The sequence below is a fragment of the Propithecus coquereli genome, unplaced genomic scaffold (genome assembly GCF_000956105.1).
Source record: "Propithecus coquereli isolate 6110/MARCELLA unplaced genomic scaffold, Pcoq_1.0 Scaffold310, whole genome shotgun sequence".
NCBI lineage: Eukaryota > Metazoa > Chordata > Mammalia > Primates > Indriidae > Propithecus > Propithecus coquereli.
In genome coordinates, this window is record NW_012148731.1 from 3,825,427 (window position 1) to 3,843,670 (window position 18,244).

The 18,244-nt window shown below is 62.8% G+C and overlaps 1 protein-coding gene across 1 annotated transcript in view; it reads right to left on the reverse strand.

The window, feature by feature from the left end:
- Positions 1-921: 921 nt before the first annotated feature.
- Positions 922-18,244, reverse strand: part of CCDC85C (coiled-coil domain containing 85C) — a 74,825-nt gene continuing 57,502 nt past the window's right edge. The window contains exons 3-6 of the mRNA XM_012650098.1: positions 6,278-6,385; positions 3,238-3,333; positions 2,436-2,534; positions 922-1,684 (exon numbers count right to left, since the gene is read on the reverse strand). Coding sequence (XP_012505552.1) covers positions 1,595-1,684; positions 2,436-2,534; positions 3,238-3,333; positions 6,278-6,385 — 393 coding nt within the window. The 3' untranslated portion in view covers positions 922-1,594. The remainder of the gene's footprint in view (positions 1,685-2,435; positions 2,535-3,237; positions 3,334-6,277; positions 6,386-18,244) is intronic.

The following is an 18,244-nucleotide window of genomic DNA, read 5'->3' on the forward strand; positions in this document are numbered from 1 at the left end:
CCCAGCTGGGGAGGGAGGGAGAAGCTGTCTCCCCGCTCTTGCTTGGGTCTGAATGAGACCTGCTGATGATACAAAGACCACCTCTTAGGGCTCCTCGTGTGCTGGCGGCACAGAGCGCTAAGTACCGTTGGGGCGCAGCAGTCTGACGGGGCGAGGAGCTGAACAGTAGAGCAGGGGGGTGCCAGGGGCCGGCTACGAGGGCGTTCGCAGGTGTCAGGAAAGCGGCCTGTCCCTGTCCTACAGGTTCTGGGATCTCATCTCTAATGTGCCATAAAATCGCTTAGCTCCTCTAGGCCTCATTCTCACACACACACAGCCGCCTGCCACACGTTACGGTCTGTACGTGGTTATTTACACTGACAGTCTCGTGTGACCCCAGAACCCTGTAAGGTGGGGCTTATGCTGCCAGTTCTGCAGCTGAGGACACTGAGGCTCAGAGGGCAGGCGACTGCCTGTGATGGGACAGCGAGGCAGCGGAGCTCAGTGTGGGCCTCGCTCCACCCAGCGCACCTGCCCAGCGCCTCTCCAGCAGGTCGGCCCCTCAGGTCGTGCTGTCAAGGAGGACCCAGGCCATCTGGAGCTGGATGGCCTTGAACTGGGAGCAGGGCTGAAAGGAACCTTGGAGACCCCATTTTTCCACCAGGGGCCCAGAGAGGCTGAGTGACTTGCTGGAGGTCACACAGCAAATTAAAGCCAGAACCAGCTTGGGCTCCTTCCTTCCCAGAGAGAACAGAACTTTTGTCACCTGTGGCCCTGGCAGTTCTGTCCACAGTGACCCAGGACGCAGCCCAGTGCTACCCACCTGGAGAGAGAAACTCTCCCCAGGACCTTCCCACGTGGCTGGCCCATCATGGAAACCACAGACAGGGAGCCTCGGGCTCTGGGCAGGAGGAACCAAAGCGATGGGGCACACCCGGCACAGGGTGGGGGGACACTGCAGAGAGTGTTGGGGGTGGGGGTGATGAACTCTTAAAAACAAGCAGCAGCTGACATCAGGGCGGCTGGGCACAGCCCCCCGGGCAGGGGAGGGGCCCTGGCTCCAGACTGAGTGTCAGAGGAAGGGGCTGAGAGCCCCACAGCAGCCTCCAGCCAGCCACGGACGGGTGAGTTTCTCTGTCCGTGACACAGGGGACCCAGTGCTTGGCGGGCCGGGGGCCAGGCCGGCAGGCAGGCGAGAAGTGGTGCCCCCGCATCAGCATCCAGGTGCCGGTGGCCTCTGTCCAGTGCAGGTGGCAGCTGGGGGTGGAGGGCCAGACACAGAAGCCTGGGACAGTCCCTGGGCCTGGCACTTCAGAAGCAGCCTTCAGCGTCTCCTCGTGGAGCCGGGGCCGGGCGCAGAGCGGCATGAGGCTGTCCCGGCTGCGCTGCCGCAGGGACGGTCAGCGGCGTCCCGGCTTCCCAGTTTGCTGGTGTGCGAGGCGGGAGATGCAGGCCGGGCCACCCGCGTGGCAGGCCGCGGCAGCGGGGCCCTATGTACAATTCACCACAGAGAAAGAAGACAGTGGCTCAGCCGGAGGTCCTGCCCACATCTGGGGCCTGAAGCCCCCTTGGGAACCCCCAGGCAGGGCCAGCCCACACCCACGGAAGAACGGCCCTACAAAGGCCCCTTGAACTGGTTCCCAGACAGGTGCTGCCGGATGGAGGGCTTGGAGCTGGCGGCGTCTCCCAGTTTTCTCCAGACCACCTGTGGGGAGGGCGAGATGTGAGTGCAGGGCTCACCCCAAGCCACCTGCTACCTCGGTGCTCTACAGAATCGCCCCCGTCCCCAGATCCATGGAGCCAGGAGGGGAAACTGAGGCACCGGAGGCCCAGAGTTGGTCAGATCAGGTCTTTGCACGTCCACGCTCACCTCACACTGCCCTCCTGGCAGGTCACTGTGGGGGTGTGGCTCAGCCTCGCAGCTGCCCAGCGGGGCCCACAGACCCAGGAGGCAGTGGGGGGCGGGGATCAGGACCCCGAGGCCAGACCCTGTGAAACCCCTGCCCTGCTGGCTCCCCCAAGGGTCCAAAGGAATGACAGTGGTGGGGGGGGGCAGGGAAGAGGCTCTCCTGGGCAGACCCAGAGACAGCCCCGCTTCCAGAAGCAAAGGCAGCCGCGGCCCTGTAGGCCGGCAGGGCGGAGGGTCCCACCTGCACCACCAGCTCTGAGCACCCCCTGCCTAGCCGGCAGCCACCAGGGGCCACCAGCAAGCTGAGAGGACAAGGCCAGTCCCGGGGTGTGGGGCAGCGCAGGCTCTGCCTGGCTCCCCAGGGGAGGAAGAGGTCTGCAGAGACCAGGGACCTCTGGGAGGGGCAGGGGCAGGGGCGGTGGGGACAGGCCTGGGCTCCAGGGCACCTGGCGCTGGTGGAGTCCCACACAGGGAAGGGTGTGGCCATGCTGGGCAGGTCACCCTCCCGGTGCCAGGCCGCTGGCCCCAGCCCTGGCAAGTGCCTCACGTTGCACATCTCGCGGACGATGGCCTTCTCCTTCTCGCTCAGGTCCTCCTCACAGCTGTCCTGGAGCTGCCGGTCCAGGTTCTCGTGCACCTCCAGGACCTGAAAGGAACAAGTCCCAGGGTCAGGGGCACAGGCCACCAGCAGGCCTCGGGGAGGTCACGTGGCCCCCCAAGCCTCAGCTTTCCCTGCTGCAAAACAAAGCTGAGGACCCCGGCTGCCAGGTCCCTAAGGACAGGGGCAGGTCATCCCCTCGCCTGGGGACACTGTGGACACCTACAAGGGAACTAGCAGCCCCGGCTCATTCTGGGAGAAGGGCAGGCAGGCTGGGTGGGCTCACCCCATCACCCCAACCCAGGGCCCGCCCGCTGGGGAGGAGGGGCGCTTGCACACGTGGGCAGTGTGTGAGTCGCTGCCGGTGCAGGTGCAAGTGTGGGCGTGTCCGTGCACACCTGTTCGTGATGTCCACGGCGTGCGCTCACGGAAGGAAGGGGGGAGTGGACGCTGCGCTCAGGTGTGGAGCCCCAGGAGAAACCAGAGCATCACGGGCCTGCCCGTCTGCACCGGGGGCCTGCGAAGGCGGCAGCTGCCCGGAGGCAGGGCCTGGGAGTCCTTCCAGCCCCCCTCCTGCCCCCAACTCTCTGGCTTTGGGGAAGTGCCTGCCTCGGTCACCAGCCACCCGCATGGAGATGAAACCCCACCCCTGCCACTCAGATGCGCCCGGACTCAGAGGGCACGTGTGGTCACAGGTCCCGCAGTCCAGCATGCACCTGGCACCTCCTGGAGAGCAGGTGGTGGCCCTTACCTTCATGGCGTGCACGACAGCCTCGGGCTTCTGTCCTGCAGAGCTGTAGCCGGCAGGGGGCGGCGAGGGCAGCTCAGGAACAGGGCAAGCCGGGCCCTGTGGGAAGGAATCAGACGCTTAGCTCACCTGGCTGGCTCCCAGTGATGGGCGTGGGCGTGATGGGCGGCTCAGCGAGGTCCCTGATTCTGTGGGCCAGGGCCGGGGCGGAAGTGGGGACGGAGGAGGCAGGTGTGAGGACTGGGCACCGGAGGAGCCCCCGGCCCCAGCGTCACAGTCCCCTCCTCGCACCGCACCAGGTCTTCTGCAGATGGAATGGTCTTTCACGGGGTGGAGGTGGGAAGAGCAGTGCGAGGCACCGCTGTGTCCCCAGGCCCCCTCAGCAGCCCAGCCAGCGGCGTAGCACGTTTTGGAGACAAAGTGCGGCCCAGGGAGGCAGGAGACTCCAATGGCACAGCAAGACGAGGAAGGTCTGGAATCAGACCCCGCTCGGGCTGACCCCAAAGTCCCCCTTCCCACCCCAGCACTGCCCAGGGCTGAGAACCTCCTCCTGGCCCTGTCCCGGCCACCTGGGGGACAAATCGGCCCCAGGGGCCTGGCTCCCACCTGAGGCCTGGGGTAGGGGCCCCCAGCCTCCGGCAGAAGCTGAGGGTCTGCGCAGGGCATGGGCCCGGCCCCACCCAGCTTCCCTCCCATGGAGTCCAGGTGGCCGTGGGGCAGGGTGTGAGCCTTCTGGCCTCAGGCGGTGGTGGGGACCCCCGGGGTGCCCACAGGAACCAGGTCACAAGACAAGGGGAGTGGGCTCGAGGGGAGCCTGCGAGTGCTGGAGACAGAAAACAGAAAGAGGCGCCCAGAGACAGGAGAGGGAACAACGTCCGCCAGGCGTCCGGGCCACCGTGCAGCTCCCACACAGGCAGCCGTGGGCCAGCCTTGGAAGCTGAATGCTTCCTTCTCAGTCACTGGGCCCCTGGTGACCCCTCCTGTGGCCCAGCAGACGCAGTGGCCTGGGCTGGAACCCTGCCCAGGCTGGGCTACGCAGAACCTTCCACCGCCCTGGTAGCAACTGCTCTGAGCTCCCCCACCCGCCCTGGCCTGGACCTGCCCCAGGGCCTCGCAGGCTGCCCGGCTCCTAGCTCTGCCCGCAGAAACCCCAGCCTCCCTGAGGTTACGGGGGCACCAGACCTCTGCCACCTCTGGAGGCCCCACAGCCTTGGGGCCTGGTCTCAGGTGCCAGGCCAGGTCTGTCGTGCAGGGAAACCAAACAGGGACCCAGGGGTGTTCCCTGGGCGGCAGTGGAGGCGCCCGGCCTGAGGCAGAGGCCACACTCCCCTCACAGGCCAGCAGGGGGCGCCAGCCACACGCGGACGGCCCTGGGAGGCCTCTGGCACCCAGCCCTGGTGCATGTGTGCTCCTAGCCCTGGTGCATGTGTGCTCCTGTGGGCACCACCGCCCTGTCCTGGCGGAAGACCGCGTGTCAGCGGAGCCCTGGCACCTCTGGCCTCGTGCCCCCACCTGTACCAGGTTCCTGACTGCCTGCTCCCAGGCCGTGATGCCTGGCGCACAGGCAGGAGGGGGGCAGCAGCCTCGGAGGTGGGCTGCACCATCCAGCCCTTTCCTGCCCCCCTCACTGGGTGGTGGCGGTGCCAGCGAGGGCGTGGCCTGGGGTCCTATAAATGACGCCATCGACTAGACAATACGTACAAGGAGTAGTGAAAGCCAGGCTGTCGCCTCTACTGCGTTCCCTCCCCAGGTGCCGCACGCCCGGAAGCTGCGCTGGAGCTCCGTGTCCCCTCCTGCCCCCTCAGGCCACATGCTGGAAGAGCCCAGTGGCTGTCCTGCTCAGTAAGCACCCGCTTGGGTGGACCAGCCCACGGAGTGTCTGCGACAACCCTCCGGCAGACGCTACCTCTTTCCATGCCTGTTTTGGGGATGAGCAGAGCGCGGAGGCTGAGAATGGTTTGCCCCAGACCAAGCAGCTTGGAAACACGGGCTGGGCCTCAGACCCACGTCTGGGGACCTCCAGAGCTGGTGCCAAAGGCGGGGAGACCGGTGTACACCCAAAAGAAGTGAACACAAACCAAATGTCCACAAAGTGCGTGTCCACAAGCATTCGCAGCCACACCACTGACCACAGCCACACAGCAGAAACAACCCGGCGTCCGTCAGTGGATGCCCGGGTGCACGACGGGTCTCCCCACACAGGGGGTGTTATTCAGCCGTGACAAGCAATGGAGACCGACGCAGCCTCCTGTTATGAATCTTGAAAACATGATGAGCCCAGACACAAAAGGCCACGTATGACATGACTCCATTTCTATAAGATATCCAGAATAGCAGGTCCACAGGGACAGAAGTAGCCTGGCAGTTGCTGGTGGCTGGGGGGCGGGTGACTGCTGACGGGTACAGGGTTTCTTTTTGGGCTGATGAAAATGTCTGTCGTGATGACTGCACAACTCTGCGAACATGCCTTTGCTGCACTCGATTGTGTGCTCAAAAACAAAGACAATTGACCGAAAGAAGGTGGCGAGAACACCTTTCCCAGGGGCCTGTCAATAGCCTGGCTCCTCCTGTCAGGGGGCAGACACCCCCCACAGAGCCACCCACAGGCAGCCACGAAGGAGACCTGCCCAGGTGTGCGGGGCCTCACTCTCCCGCGTGGCCCAAGCGCCGGACGCGGGCTCCCCAGGGCCCAGCAAGTCCCCGTGACGATTCCGCGAGGCCTGGACGCTGGCCGGCACTCTGCGCGTTCCTCCAACTCGGGGCTTCCCCTCTAAAAGCAACTCTCAGCCCTCACGAGGCTCCAAGGGTCGGGGAGCCCAGAGCCCCTTCCTGGGAGGGTGGGGACATTAGCATAGACAGCAGAGGACAAGAGAGGCCACCATGGCCACAAGTCCCAGCCCTGTCCTGCTGCCCTTGGTGGCCCTGGACACAGAGCTGGGCTGAGACGAGGGCCCAAACCCTCACGTCGGGTAGGCCACTCGCCTGAGCCTCACCCTCTCACGCGAGAGCATCTGGGTTCTCGGGGTGGGGGGAGGGCACGTACGTTCTGTAGCGAGTCCTGGTAGGAGGGCGGCAGGGATGCAAGCTGGGACTCCGAGTGGTACGGTGAGAAGCCTTTCCGCAGCGGCCGGAACTCCCCGGAGCCCGCCTGCTACAGGGGACAGAAGGAGAGAGGGGTTAGACGGAGCAGCCTGGCTGAGAAGGCAAAACATGATCCCCAGGGCCTGGCAGCGCCGCCCCACAGCGTCCCGGCTGTGGCTCCTCCCTCCCGCAGCCCAACCTGCTCAAAGGCTCCGCCTTGGAGCCCCCCACCCCCGGCCCCCCTTCCCTGGCTTGTCTGTCCTCACAGCAGAGACCAGCCACTCCTCCTTCTCCCCACCCACCTGCCGGCATCCCATCCCCAGTGTTCGCTTTACAAACATTTGCTGAACGGCTGGATAAACAGGGGAATGAATGAAGGAGAGTGAATGAATGAGTGAATGGCTTTCGCACCCTTCAGCCCTGGTTCCTCTACACCAGCATCCTGCATGCGATTAGGTCCCCACACAGGCCAGGCCCCTCGCCCTGCCTGGGGCCCACTATCTCCAGCCCCAGGGGCCACGTCCTTAGGCCCCGGCCTCCCCCAGGCTCTGGGGCTCCCTCCGAGCCTCGGCACAGGCCTGGGCATCGCCCCCCTGAATCCACAGGAACGTGCGAGCTGGGCCGTAACTGACGCCCAGAGCGGCCGGCTTGCCTCAGGTCCTTTGTCTGGGGGCAAAGCCAAACCTCCCCCCAAAGCTGGGTGGGGCCAGGAGCCCATCAGTTGCAGCCACAGGTCCCAGCAGAACTCATCCTGGGTGCGCCCACCCAGTCCAGCACCCACTGACCTCCCTCCTGGTCCGGCCAGCACAAGGTGTGGCCCTCCTTTCTGCACCAGTTTCCGGCCCAAACACCCTTCCCTACTTCAGAGGAGCACAGAGAAAGCCGCCGGGCAGATAAATGCGGCCGCACGTGCCATAAATCAGCAAATAAACCGGGGGAGCGGGGGAGGCCTGGGCCTGGACAGGGCGGGGGCAGGGCACGGAGGACGGGCAACAGCCACATCTGGGCGTCCCTCCTCCCACTCACTAGCCCCATCTCTCATGGGGTCCCCCAGGTGTCCTGCTCTCCCACCCCCATCTCTCATGGGGTCCCCCTGTACCCTGCTCTCCCACCGCAATCAGACCCCAGGGCCGGCCCCGCCCCCACCCCACCCCGCTGCGAGGTCTCAAGGGCCTGGCCCCAGGGGCACTGGTGTCCTACAGGTGGTGGGGAGGGCAGTGAGGCTCACTTAAGGAGGCTCCCATGGGGTGGTCAGAGTGAAAATGGGAAAGCACCTTCACTCCCCAGGTTCAAACCCCGGAGATGCTGGTTGGCCAGAGAAAGGGACAGAGAGGGGTCAGCAGGTCTGTCCCTGCTCAAAGGCCACGGCAGTCAGGCACCGGGAGACTGGGAGCTGTTTCCTGGGCCTCAGGGAGGACACGGGTGTGATCCAAGGTCAGGGGGCCCAGAGGGACACGAGGAAGAGCGAAGTGGGGACCCACCCTGCTGCAGCAGCCCCCAAAGTGTGGGGCTTCAGATGACCCAGCAGCATCATCCGCACAGGGTCTCCCGGGGGGCTGTGGGAAGAGTCTGCCATGCCCTGATCACTCCCGGCCCTGCCTGTGTTAAGCCCACAGTGTATTAATCCTCCCTGTCCCAGCCAGGGGTCTGATCGAGTGAAGCCCCCCTCCCACTAGGTACCAAAAAGAGAAAGAGGCCATAGCCCACCCCTGGCCCAGCACTCACTGGGCCCCGCCACAGGTGACCCCCATGTGAGCCACCCCTGCCTTCACAGAACATCTCCCCTGAGGGGCACACCTCAGCTCCACTCAACGTCAAAAGCCCCAAACCAAATTATTTTCCTGGCCAGGTCTCTGCAAAAACCAGTTATAAAATCGTCTCCAATGGAGAGTGCATTCTAAACCCCAGCCCAGGGGGAGGGTGTGACAGGACCCTCCGCTCACCCTCTGTTCTGTGGGAACCTCGCCACCGCCCCAAGGCTGGTGGGAGAAAGGAGACCAGGCCTGAGGTGGGCCTGGCCCAGCACGCACAGAGACACACGAGTGCTGTCTACTTGGCCACACAGCCATCAGGGGTAGACCCCCGATCCCTCCCACCAGCCAGGCCCCACCTGTCCCTACCCACACACCACCTAGACTATTTGGGCTCAAGCCGCGCTTCCCCCAGAGTCTCTCTGGCCCTCCACCAAATGGGCTCCGGGCAGCCACGTGCTGCTACTGAATACACAGGTTTGCGCTGCTGTCTCCTCCCCTCCCCAGACAGTCTCCTTGGGAGGAGGTGTGTGTCCACGGGGGTGGGGAGCTTTTTAATTAGCAGCATGCAATTCCCACTCCTGCCTTCGGTGAGCATCTATAAACATTTCGCATGTCCACAGAAGTTTATTAGCAAGCCACAAAGCCAGGCAGGAGAAACGCACAGGCTCTCATTAAGGGGCAATGTGACTAATGACGCATCAAATGAGTAACCATGATTGCACTTAAATCCAAATTAAAAATCCTGCTATGTGCCATGCTGGCCCCTTTGCAGAATGAGATCCCCAGGTTTTCATTGCCGAAACCACCTTCTGGGCTTGGTCTGCACATGGAGCAGAGCTGGCGGCTGGGGACGGTGCCCTTCCTTCAGGGAGGTGCCCTGCCGCTGCCTCCCTAAGGCAGATCCCTCAGGACCCAGGGCGAGGGGATCGTGCACACGGAGCAAGCAGACAGCCTGGAACAAGATCTCCCAAATCCTTAACACTGTGGGTCCCAGCTCTGCAAACAGCAGCCCCTTCCATCCCGCCCAGGCAGGCGTGGCCGCCCAATCCCCAGCACCCACTTCTAGGGCTTCTGAAGGGCAGCCTGAGAGTCCCAGGCAGGAGCGAAGAGACCCACGAGGTGGCAGGTCTGCCTCCTCCACTGAGGCCCCAGAGCTCAGGACACCCCTGGGCTCTGTCCAGGGCCTTCACCGCAACGCTGCCCTGCTCAGGGCCAGGGCAGACTTGCTGTGTGAGCTGTGGGTACTCCCCAGCCTCTCTGGGCCTCTGGGATGCTGCCAGAGGCTCCTCCGCAGCGGGGACACCCAGTCCGTGGCCTTCCCATCTTCCCAGGGATTCCTGCTTGCAAAGCTGCAGGGGCTCATTTGGGGCCACCCTGGGATAGACCCTGGGAGCACTGTCAGAGAGGGGTACTGAACAGAAAGGGGGGTGGCACCTGGAGATAGCAGGCCACCGACCACCTGGGCCAGTCCCCTCGAGACAGGTGGGCAGCAGCTGCTGTGGGCAGGAACCCCCTTTCTGGGCTCTGCTCAGGGAAACTACTCTCACCCCTCCCTCCTGTTCCCAAAGGGCATCTGGCCCTCAGATGTGCCACTTGCTGCAGCAGTTATGTGTTCAAGAAGCACACACTGAGGCGGGGCATGGTGGCTCACGCCTGTAATCCTAGCACTCTGGGAGGCCAAGGCAGGATGATGGCTTGAGGCCAGGAGTTCGAGACCAGCCTGAGCAAGAGCGAGACCCCCATCTCTACAAAAAATAGAAAAATTAGCCAGGCATGATGGCGAACACCTGTAGTCCCAGCTACCTGGGAGGCCGAGGCAGGAGGATCGCTTGAGCCCAGGAGTTTGAAGTTGCTGTGAGCTATGATGACACCACTGTACTCCAGCTGGGGCGACAGAGTGAGCCTCTGAGACTCTGTCTCCAAGAAAAAAGAAAAAAGTAGCACACACAGAGCACCTGCTGTGCACCAGGCAGGTGACATGAGGGCTGTGGGGTAGGGGTGGAGGGTGGGCACTGAGGGGGGCGCCCTGTGTCCCTACCTGGCAGCCTGCCCACAGGTGACCACTCCGATCACCAGAGCCTGCTGATGTGTATGGAGTGACCAGGGGCAGGAGCCCCCTCCGAGGGGGCCATCCCAAGTGACTCTGGACTTGTCCCTCAGCCCTCAGTGCAGGATGGGTGGGCACCTCACAGGGCACGGGCGCCTGTGGGGCTCTTCCTCCCTCAGTGGCCTCCCAGCGCAGCTCGGCTGGGCAGCTAGGTGTGGCCAGGGTCCAGAACCACAGGCGGTGGACAGCAACACGGCCAGGTCCTCACCAGCCCGAGGTCCTGCCAATGACCGTGTCTGACCTGGACGCAAACACGGGCCTCCCGGGCCCCAGCTCTCCCAGGTGGGGCTCCCTCCTGCTTCAGGCCCAGCGGTGGGGGGGCTTCAGGGGCTCCCTTACAAGGGGCCAGTTTTACCGTGGAAGGAGAGGGTGGATGTGCTGTCTGCAGAGAGGAGTCTACTTCTACCTTCACACGGATGGGAACTTGGCAGGAAGATACCAGAAGGAGCCAAGGCCCTGTGCAGCTGCTGCAGGCACTGACCCACCTCTGCTGTGGGCATGTGCTGAGATGGCCTCCAGGGCCAGGCGACCACTCTGCGGCTCCCACGCCGTGGCCGGGACCAGGCTGGAGGCCGGGGCTGCAGGGAGCTCAGTTCACACTTTCTGCCGATCCCACTCCCAGAGGGCCCGACCTCCCAGGGCCTGGGGAGGTGGCAGGTGTGACACAAGGGGCAAGACCAGGGCCCAGTGACCACCCTGTCCGCAAGGTCTGGCGACCCCCTCCTTGTCCCCTGTCCCCGTGAGCAGAAGCATTGTGAGAGGCCCAGGGCTGGTCAGTGCAGCATAATGAACGGTCCAGGTGCTGAATAGTAAACCGAGGCCTCCCCGGCCTGGAGCGCAGCAATCTCCACCCAGGAAACATGGGCAAATGGCTCACCGCCCACTGGAGGGGCACAGGGACTCCCCTGGAAGCAGAGGCTGGACTGCACGCCCTCGGGAGGCCATTCTCCCACCAGGGGAGCCGGAGCCACAGGCCTGCCTGGACTCCACTGTCCTGACCACCCCACAGGGCGCTCCGGGAGGCGACTGCGCCAGAGCTGGTTCCACCAAGGCACGCAGGGGCTCTGAGTGCACATACCAGCCAGTCACGGCTGTGGCCTCTGGGGAAGGGGTGCAACCCTGGCACTTTGTAATGACCTTGCTAGTTTACGGTGTGCGTGGCTGGACAGGTGTGGTGCACAGCGCGGCCCCGAGCCCAGGGCGGGCGTGCAGTCGTGCTGCTGCAGCTCACTGTTCTCAAGAGGGGTGATCTTGCCCTGGCAATGTCTACAGACGCTTCTCACTGTTACAAGTGGGCCAGTAGGTACTGGCACCTCGTGGATAAAAGCCAGGGAGGCTGCTCAACACCCTACGGTGCACGGAACAGTCCCCACAACCAAGCATTGCCCGGCCACATGCCGCAGTGCCGAGGCTGAGAAAGCCTGGGCCAGGCAGGACGGGGTGGTGGGAGACCCTGGGAGGGCGACGTACCAGTGCAGGTACTCCTCGGTGGGCATTCTCAGGCCTCGGAGAAGGGGACAGAGACGAGGCCATCCGGAAGCCTGAGGGCTGGCGGGAGAGTGGCCAGTGCCCGAAGGGCCCAGCTCCCGGGTCTCGGGGCTGAGCTGGCCCAGCCGCTCCCGGCCACAGGCCCTGTCCTGCAGCCCAGGGAGCCGCACGCACAGGCCCTCAGGACAGCACAACCTGTGCGGGACCCCACCCAGTGCCCAGCCACTCAGCAGCCCCAGACCCCGCTCAGGCACCTGGGCCAATTCCACGGGAAGCCACAGCCGGGCAGGCCCTGGCCTCGCCTCCACAACTAACCGACATGGCCTCGCCAAGCCCCTCCTCCCGCCACACACTGCAAAGCGGGAGGGCGCTGGAGAGGGGACACAGCACACGGCACACACAGCATTCCAAGCAGCCCCCAACACCACCGCAAACAGGTCTGCCATGGGGCAACGCTACCTGGAGCCAGCTTCTCGGGTGGCCGTAGGGGCGGGGCAGCTGGAAGAAAGGAGAACAGCGTCACAGCAAACGCCAGCCACACCCATCGCCTCTGCCCAAGCCCTTCCCTGGACACCTGTTAGCCAGAAGCCTCCAGGACCTCAGCTGGGCCAGAGTGGCTTTCCCACCCCAAGGGCCGTGGTGCAGGGGTCGCCAAGGTGACTCCCACGAGCTCATGTCTTTAGAAACTGCAGATTCAACAAGGACGAACGGAGCACCTGCTCCATGCCAGGCACTGGGGCCCTGGGGGCGCCCAGCCAAAGCTCACACCAGAATTTAGCTGCCCCAAGCACCCTGCCACCCTCCCAGGGAAAAGCCGCCCTGCTGAGAGGCCCTCGAGTAGGGTACACTGGCCTGGAGCACCCCAAGATCACAGCCAGCTCAGAGAGGGCGGGTGGGGATGCAGCCCCCGTCTGGCCTCCTCTGGGCAAGGGCAGCCTGCAAGGTGTCTTGCAAGAGCTACCCCATGATACCAACTGCTTTTTTTTTTTTTTTTTTTTGTCCTTTAATTTGTAAGAGAACTCAGTTGCAGGCCTTACTTAAGAACAAAGGGGCAGCCACTTCAGCCGGGTGTGCAGACTCCTTCCCAGTTTGCGCTCTGACCAGGCAGTGGAGGTGGAACGTGTGGTTGACGCGTGTGGCTGACATTACTTATCCACAGCTGGCACTGCTGTCCCCTACTCCCCCAGCAATTTCATGCCCTAAATCCCATTTTGCATCACCCAGGACCACGTGGCCTGTGACCAACGTACCCTCCACGGGGTGCTCTGTAGGCCCCTGCTTATTCTAATGAGGTGAGTGAGGGACAGGCCCGTTGGGAAGCTGGAGAGGCAGATTTGCAAAATACGAATCCCACCTTGCCTGGGGAGATGAGAGCGACTCACCCACTTTCTGGGCCTGTTTGCTTGCACATAAGTTGGGGTCAGGAGGAGGCTCGCAGAGGCTGCTGGGTGGCCCCCACACACAGTCCAGACCACGAGGGCTGACCCACCCCCCTCACCACCAGCTGCCCGACTCTCAGTGCTCCCCACAATTTGCCCTTTCATCCTCATCTTACAAAGGGGACACTGAGGCACACAGAGGTTAAGGCACTTGAACCAGCCCTCTGGCTCCAGAGTCCTGGGCGTGGCCTCTCGGCCTGGCGGACGCTCGTTAAGCCCCGGGTGCCAGGGCACGGAGCTGGAATCCTCAGTCTCTAGTGCTGCCCACAGCGCTAGACTGGCCATCTGCTCCCGGGCTGGGAAGAGGCAGCTCCCTCCCTGGCCGAGGGAGAGGCTGGACCAGCATTAAGGTTCTGCTAAGGAAGCACTCAAAGTCCTCCAGAGACCCAGACAGAGGGGACAGGGACAGGGACAAGGTGGCCAACCCCAGATGCCACACAAGGCAGAACAGGGAGGGCCCAGAGCCTGTTCACATGGCAGCACGTCCCAGAAGATGCAGACAAGAGCTGCCCACATCGAATAGTGCAAAGCCAGCGTCTCTGGAGGAACCCAGGGGTCAGGATGGCGCCATCCTTCTCAGGGACACAGGAAACAACTGAGGCACTGGCAATGGCGGAGATGGTGGCAAATAATTCCTCTCTCCCCAAGCCTAGATGGTTCAAAGCTCAGACAGAGGACACAGCTCAGCAGTTCATTGGGATGGGCCAGGCCCATGCCGCCAGCTGGGGGCACGGTCAGCCACACCTTGCAAATCCCGGGCCCATGGGACCAGGAAGATGCAGGCAAGGCAGGCATTACCCAGGAGTGTTCCCAGCTTCCACATCCCGTGCTGTATTGGGTGTCACCGTCAGCCCTGTTTTACAGGTGAGGAAACTGGTGCCAAGAGATAAAGGATTTTTGCCTAAAGCCACACCGCAGGTGAGCACTGGGGCAGGGATTACCTGAGCCTAGACTCCTCCGGGGCCCAAGCCCACCTTCTTACACCATCAGGCCAACATCATTGCTGTGGGTTGAATCATGTCACCCGAAAAATTCATATATGGAAGTCCTAACCACTAAGACCTTTGAATGTGACCTATTTGCAGATAGGGTCTTTGAAGAGTTTCAGGTAGTGAGGGTATCATCTTTGGAGGTAATCAAGAGATGGCTAGATGTCTGGATGACCACATTCGGGAATCCGAAGGGCATTAGGATGGGTCCTAATCCAATATGAGTGGTGTCTTCCTGAAAAGGAGAAATGGGACAGACACACACAGAGGGAAGATGACATAAGGACACAGGGAGGTGGCCACAGCTTCGGAGAGAGGCCTCAGAAGGAACCAACCCAACCGACAGCTTGATCTTGGACTTCCAAGCTCCAGAACTGCGAGGCAACAAATCTCTGTTGTCTGAGCCCCACAGCTGTAGAACTCTGCTCTGGCAGCGCCGGCAACTAATGCAGCATCCACGTCAGGAAACCCTCTCCACCCAGGCCTCAGTTTCCACATCTGTGCCTGGTGCAAACCCTGGGCCCTTTCGGCAGCACTGCGGGACGTGACAGGAGGCACGAGAGGTGTAGAGGGGTGAGGAGGAGGGGCGGGCTGGGGCCCCTCACAGCCCCCAGCCTGGAGCTCAGCCTCGTGCCCCCGCCGGCCTGGGAGAGAGAACGCGACCAGGGCGTCTTGCTCCTTTGTGAGGCGGCTTCTGGGCGCACAATGGAGACTTCATTTATCCGCCCGGCAGGGGAGTGAACCTGAGGCCCGAGCGTCAATTACAGTCGCCCCCACCCCAGGGCGGCGGGCACAGCGAATCCACGGGAAAAATAATAACGTGCACGGAGTCTTGGGATGAATCATCGCGGAGGAAGCAGCTGTGTTGATGAAATTTTAAAGCCAACATGAGAAAGAAAATACGAACTGCAACACAGTAATTTAGTCCGTGAACACGCTGGCACATTTTTAATTAAAGCTATTTTGGAGTTAAACGGAGGCTGTGGGGGGGAGGGGCAGGGCAGCGGGGCGTGGGAATCCGGAGGGGTGCTCTGCCCTCCCCTCCCAAACCCAGGTCACCTTGTGCCATCTCAAAGAATAACACTCCTCTCTCCTGCTTTTCACCAACAGAAGAGTCCCTGCTTTGCGTGGAGCTGGGGGTTTCTGTACGATTTGATTTCGATGACAAGATTTCAATGCCAGAATCCTAAAATCCCACAGGCCAGAGCCCATGGGGCTGAGGACAGCCACTCACAGCCACAATCTCTTTCTTCAAGATTCCCAAATGTGGTCATCTGGCCATCCAGCCATCTCTTGATTACCTCCAAAGATGGTGCCCTCACTACCTGAACAAGCAGCCCTCCCTTGGTTAAGCAGACCCTTCAGACCCTTCTTACTCTGAGCAAGAAACAGCCTCCTCTCTTGGTCTAGGAGACTAGGTGGGGAGTGGCACGGGCTCCCCAAGGGGCATTCACCCAGATCAGCTGCGCCAAGCACTGGAGACACAGATGTGACTGCAGCCCAGGACCCAGAGAGCTCGGAGGAAGTGCTGGGCCACCTGAAGGTGATCAGGAGGGCTGTGAGCAGGAGACAGGCCAGGAGACAGGAGGCTAAGCAAACCCCATCTTCCCTGGGCCTCCCCCTCGAGAATGGGACCACTACTCTCATCGTGGGCTGAGCCCCGCCACGGGCTCTCCCCACTTGTGCCATCCTCCAGCAGCCCTTCTGTGCACGCGAGTCCTGCTGGCTGGGACAAGGGCAGGCCCCTGCCTGGTCGTCCCACATTCCCAGGGTCATACACACAGGAGGTATCAATTGCACACTGAGTTAATGAGTGTGTGCCCATGACACAGGCCTGGGGAGAAAAAGTGACTTGGGGATCCTCACAGAGCTGGTGACACTGGAGCTGCCCCAGAAACCCAAAGGCAGGTGAGGTACCAGTTGCCACCGGGAAACCCTGAGCAGGCTGGGGGCCCCTCCTCACGCTGTCTCTCCTTCTCTCTCTCCTGCACAGCTCAGACAGCAGAGGCCTCCTCCACGGCCAGCAGCACCGCACGCCCGCAGGTGGCAGGGCCGTGGTCCCGGAGACTCTCTGGCTCTGCTGATGCCACCGGCTCCCGGTGCGTTTGCTCACGGTAAGGCTCAGGGCCAGCCCCTCTGCTGCAGCGTGGAAACGGGGCAGGAGGGCGTGCAAGGCCGGGCAGCTGAGGCCCCAGCACCATCGGGCTACCCCCTTCTCAGGATGCTGGGTACGGCCCCACACCCGCCTGCTGAGATCCCGAGCAAGACCCCACTTGCCGCAGAGTCCGCCCTGAAGAAGAAACTAGGGATGGGACCTGGGTGCCCTCCCCCCACGACACAGAGACACACACATGGGCTCATTCAGCTACAAAAGAACAACCCAACCTCAACAAGCCTCCGCTGGGAAAAAAGCAAAATTCCAACAAAAAAAAGAAAAAACCCGAAAAACCCCGCAACGGAACGGCCGAAGCCCCACCCCCCCTATGTCCAGCAACAAGTGGGCAAAAGCAGGTTTCTGCCCTTAAATCCCAGTCTACCTGCCTGCGGCCAGCAAGTCTGGGTCTGAGGCCAGGCGAGAGCCAGCACCTGCACAGCTGATGGGCGTCTGGTGTCTGTGCCCCACCAGTCTGGCCCAGGGCATGGGCACAGGTGGGGGATGAGGATCTGGGCAGAACCCTGCTGCTGCCTCCAGGGGGCAGAGCAGAGCTAGGGACAGAGGGGGCCCTGCACAGAGCCACTCTCCACGCTCAGGCTCCCATCAACCTCCCACTCTGCACAGACGGGTGGGGGCCAGAGGACACAGCCATGGAGGGAGAGGAGGCCTCCTGGCGAGACCTGGGCACCCCGAGAGGAAGGCGGGAGGAAGGGCTGCTGCTCCACGGCTGGCACGGACACACGTTTCCAGCGAGCCCATGGTCAGGGCCACACCTGGAACTGGGGTGTATCTTCCCAGTGGGACAGTGTGGCCCGGGACAGTGTGGCCCAGGACAGCAGGGACCAAGCGGTCAAGGATATGCCTGTCCTTGTGGCAAGAAGACCAGGCATGGTCTCCGGTTGGACCTAACGTACTTCTCGTAGAAAGAATGTGACAAACAGCACCCCAAATTCACAGCTTGAGCTTGTGACCTGCTTCTCCACAGGGACAATGAAACAAGGCGTGGCCAGATTGGGGCAGACACACAAGGCCGCTGACCCGGAGGGCCCGGGCACGGGCCTGGCCTTTGTTCTGCAGAGCGGCCGCCCATCCCCAAGGAAGTAGCCCTGCCGTGCCCTGGAGGGAGCAGGTACCTCCCCCACTCACTGGGTGGGAACCTGCTCCAAAGCAAAGGCCTCTGCACCCTGGCGACCCTCCGCCCCCACCAATGCTCCTGGGATCACCTCTGCTGCAGCTCCCGCAGCCCAGCCTACACACCCTCCTGAGTAACCACGACCACCCTGTCGGGCCCACATGGAAAGTCTGGGTTTAGGGAGCCCACCCCACAGCCAGGTGAGACCCCAGCCCCCTCCCTGCCCTGTCCAGCCCCGCAGAGCCAGCACATCCTTGGGCCATGGCCCTCCTGCCACACAGCACCTTGCACCAACTATGAAATCATACCAGCCAGCCTTGCCATTCAGGGCCCGGCTCTGCGCCTGGGCGTGTGTGTCCTGGTCGTCGGGGTGGAGGAGGGTGAGAGGAAGCCATATAGAGGGCATGTACTCTGCTCAGTCCTGCCGGGCTGCGGGAACTGTCCCAATGGCCCACGCAGGGGCGAGACGTGCGGATGACCGCAGCTGGGACTGCACCCCCTGCTCGGGCCATGAGCCTCGCAGCAGCCACCGGACGGGCAGAGAGGGTACCTCGGGCTTCCTGAGCAAGGCAGTCGGCGCCAAGCCCAGCCGGTCGCCTAGCAACGGGGCCAGGCAGCTGAGCCATCCCAGGAGTTGGTTCCCAGAGAAACGCTTCGGGCATCCCAGGCGAGCGAGGACACCAGGGGGGCAGGCTGGGATAAAGCCAGGGACGGACGGTACGAGGGGTCGGAGGCTGGAGGGCTCAGCCAAGGCAGCTGGCCCCAGCCACCCCTCACCAGCCCCGATGGCTGCCCCAACCCACAGCAGGGAAGGCCCTTGACCCAGCAGTCACAGCTCCCCTCCACGCTCCAGCCACACTCAAGA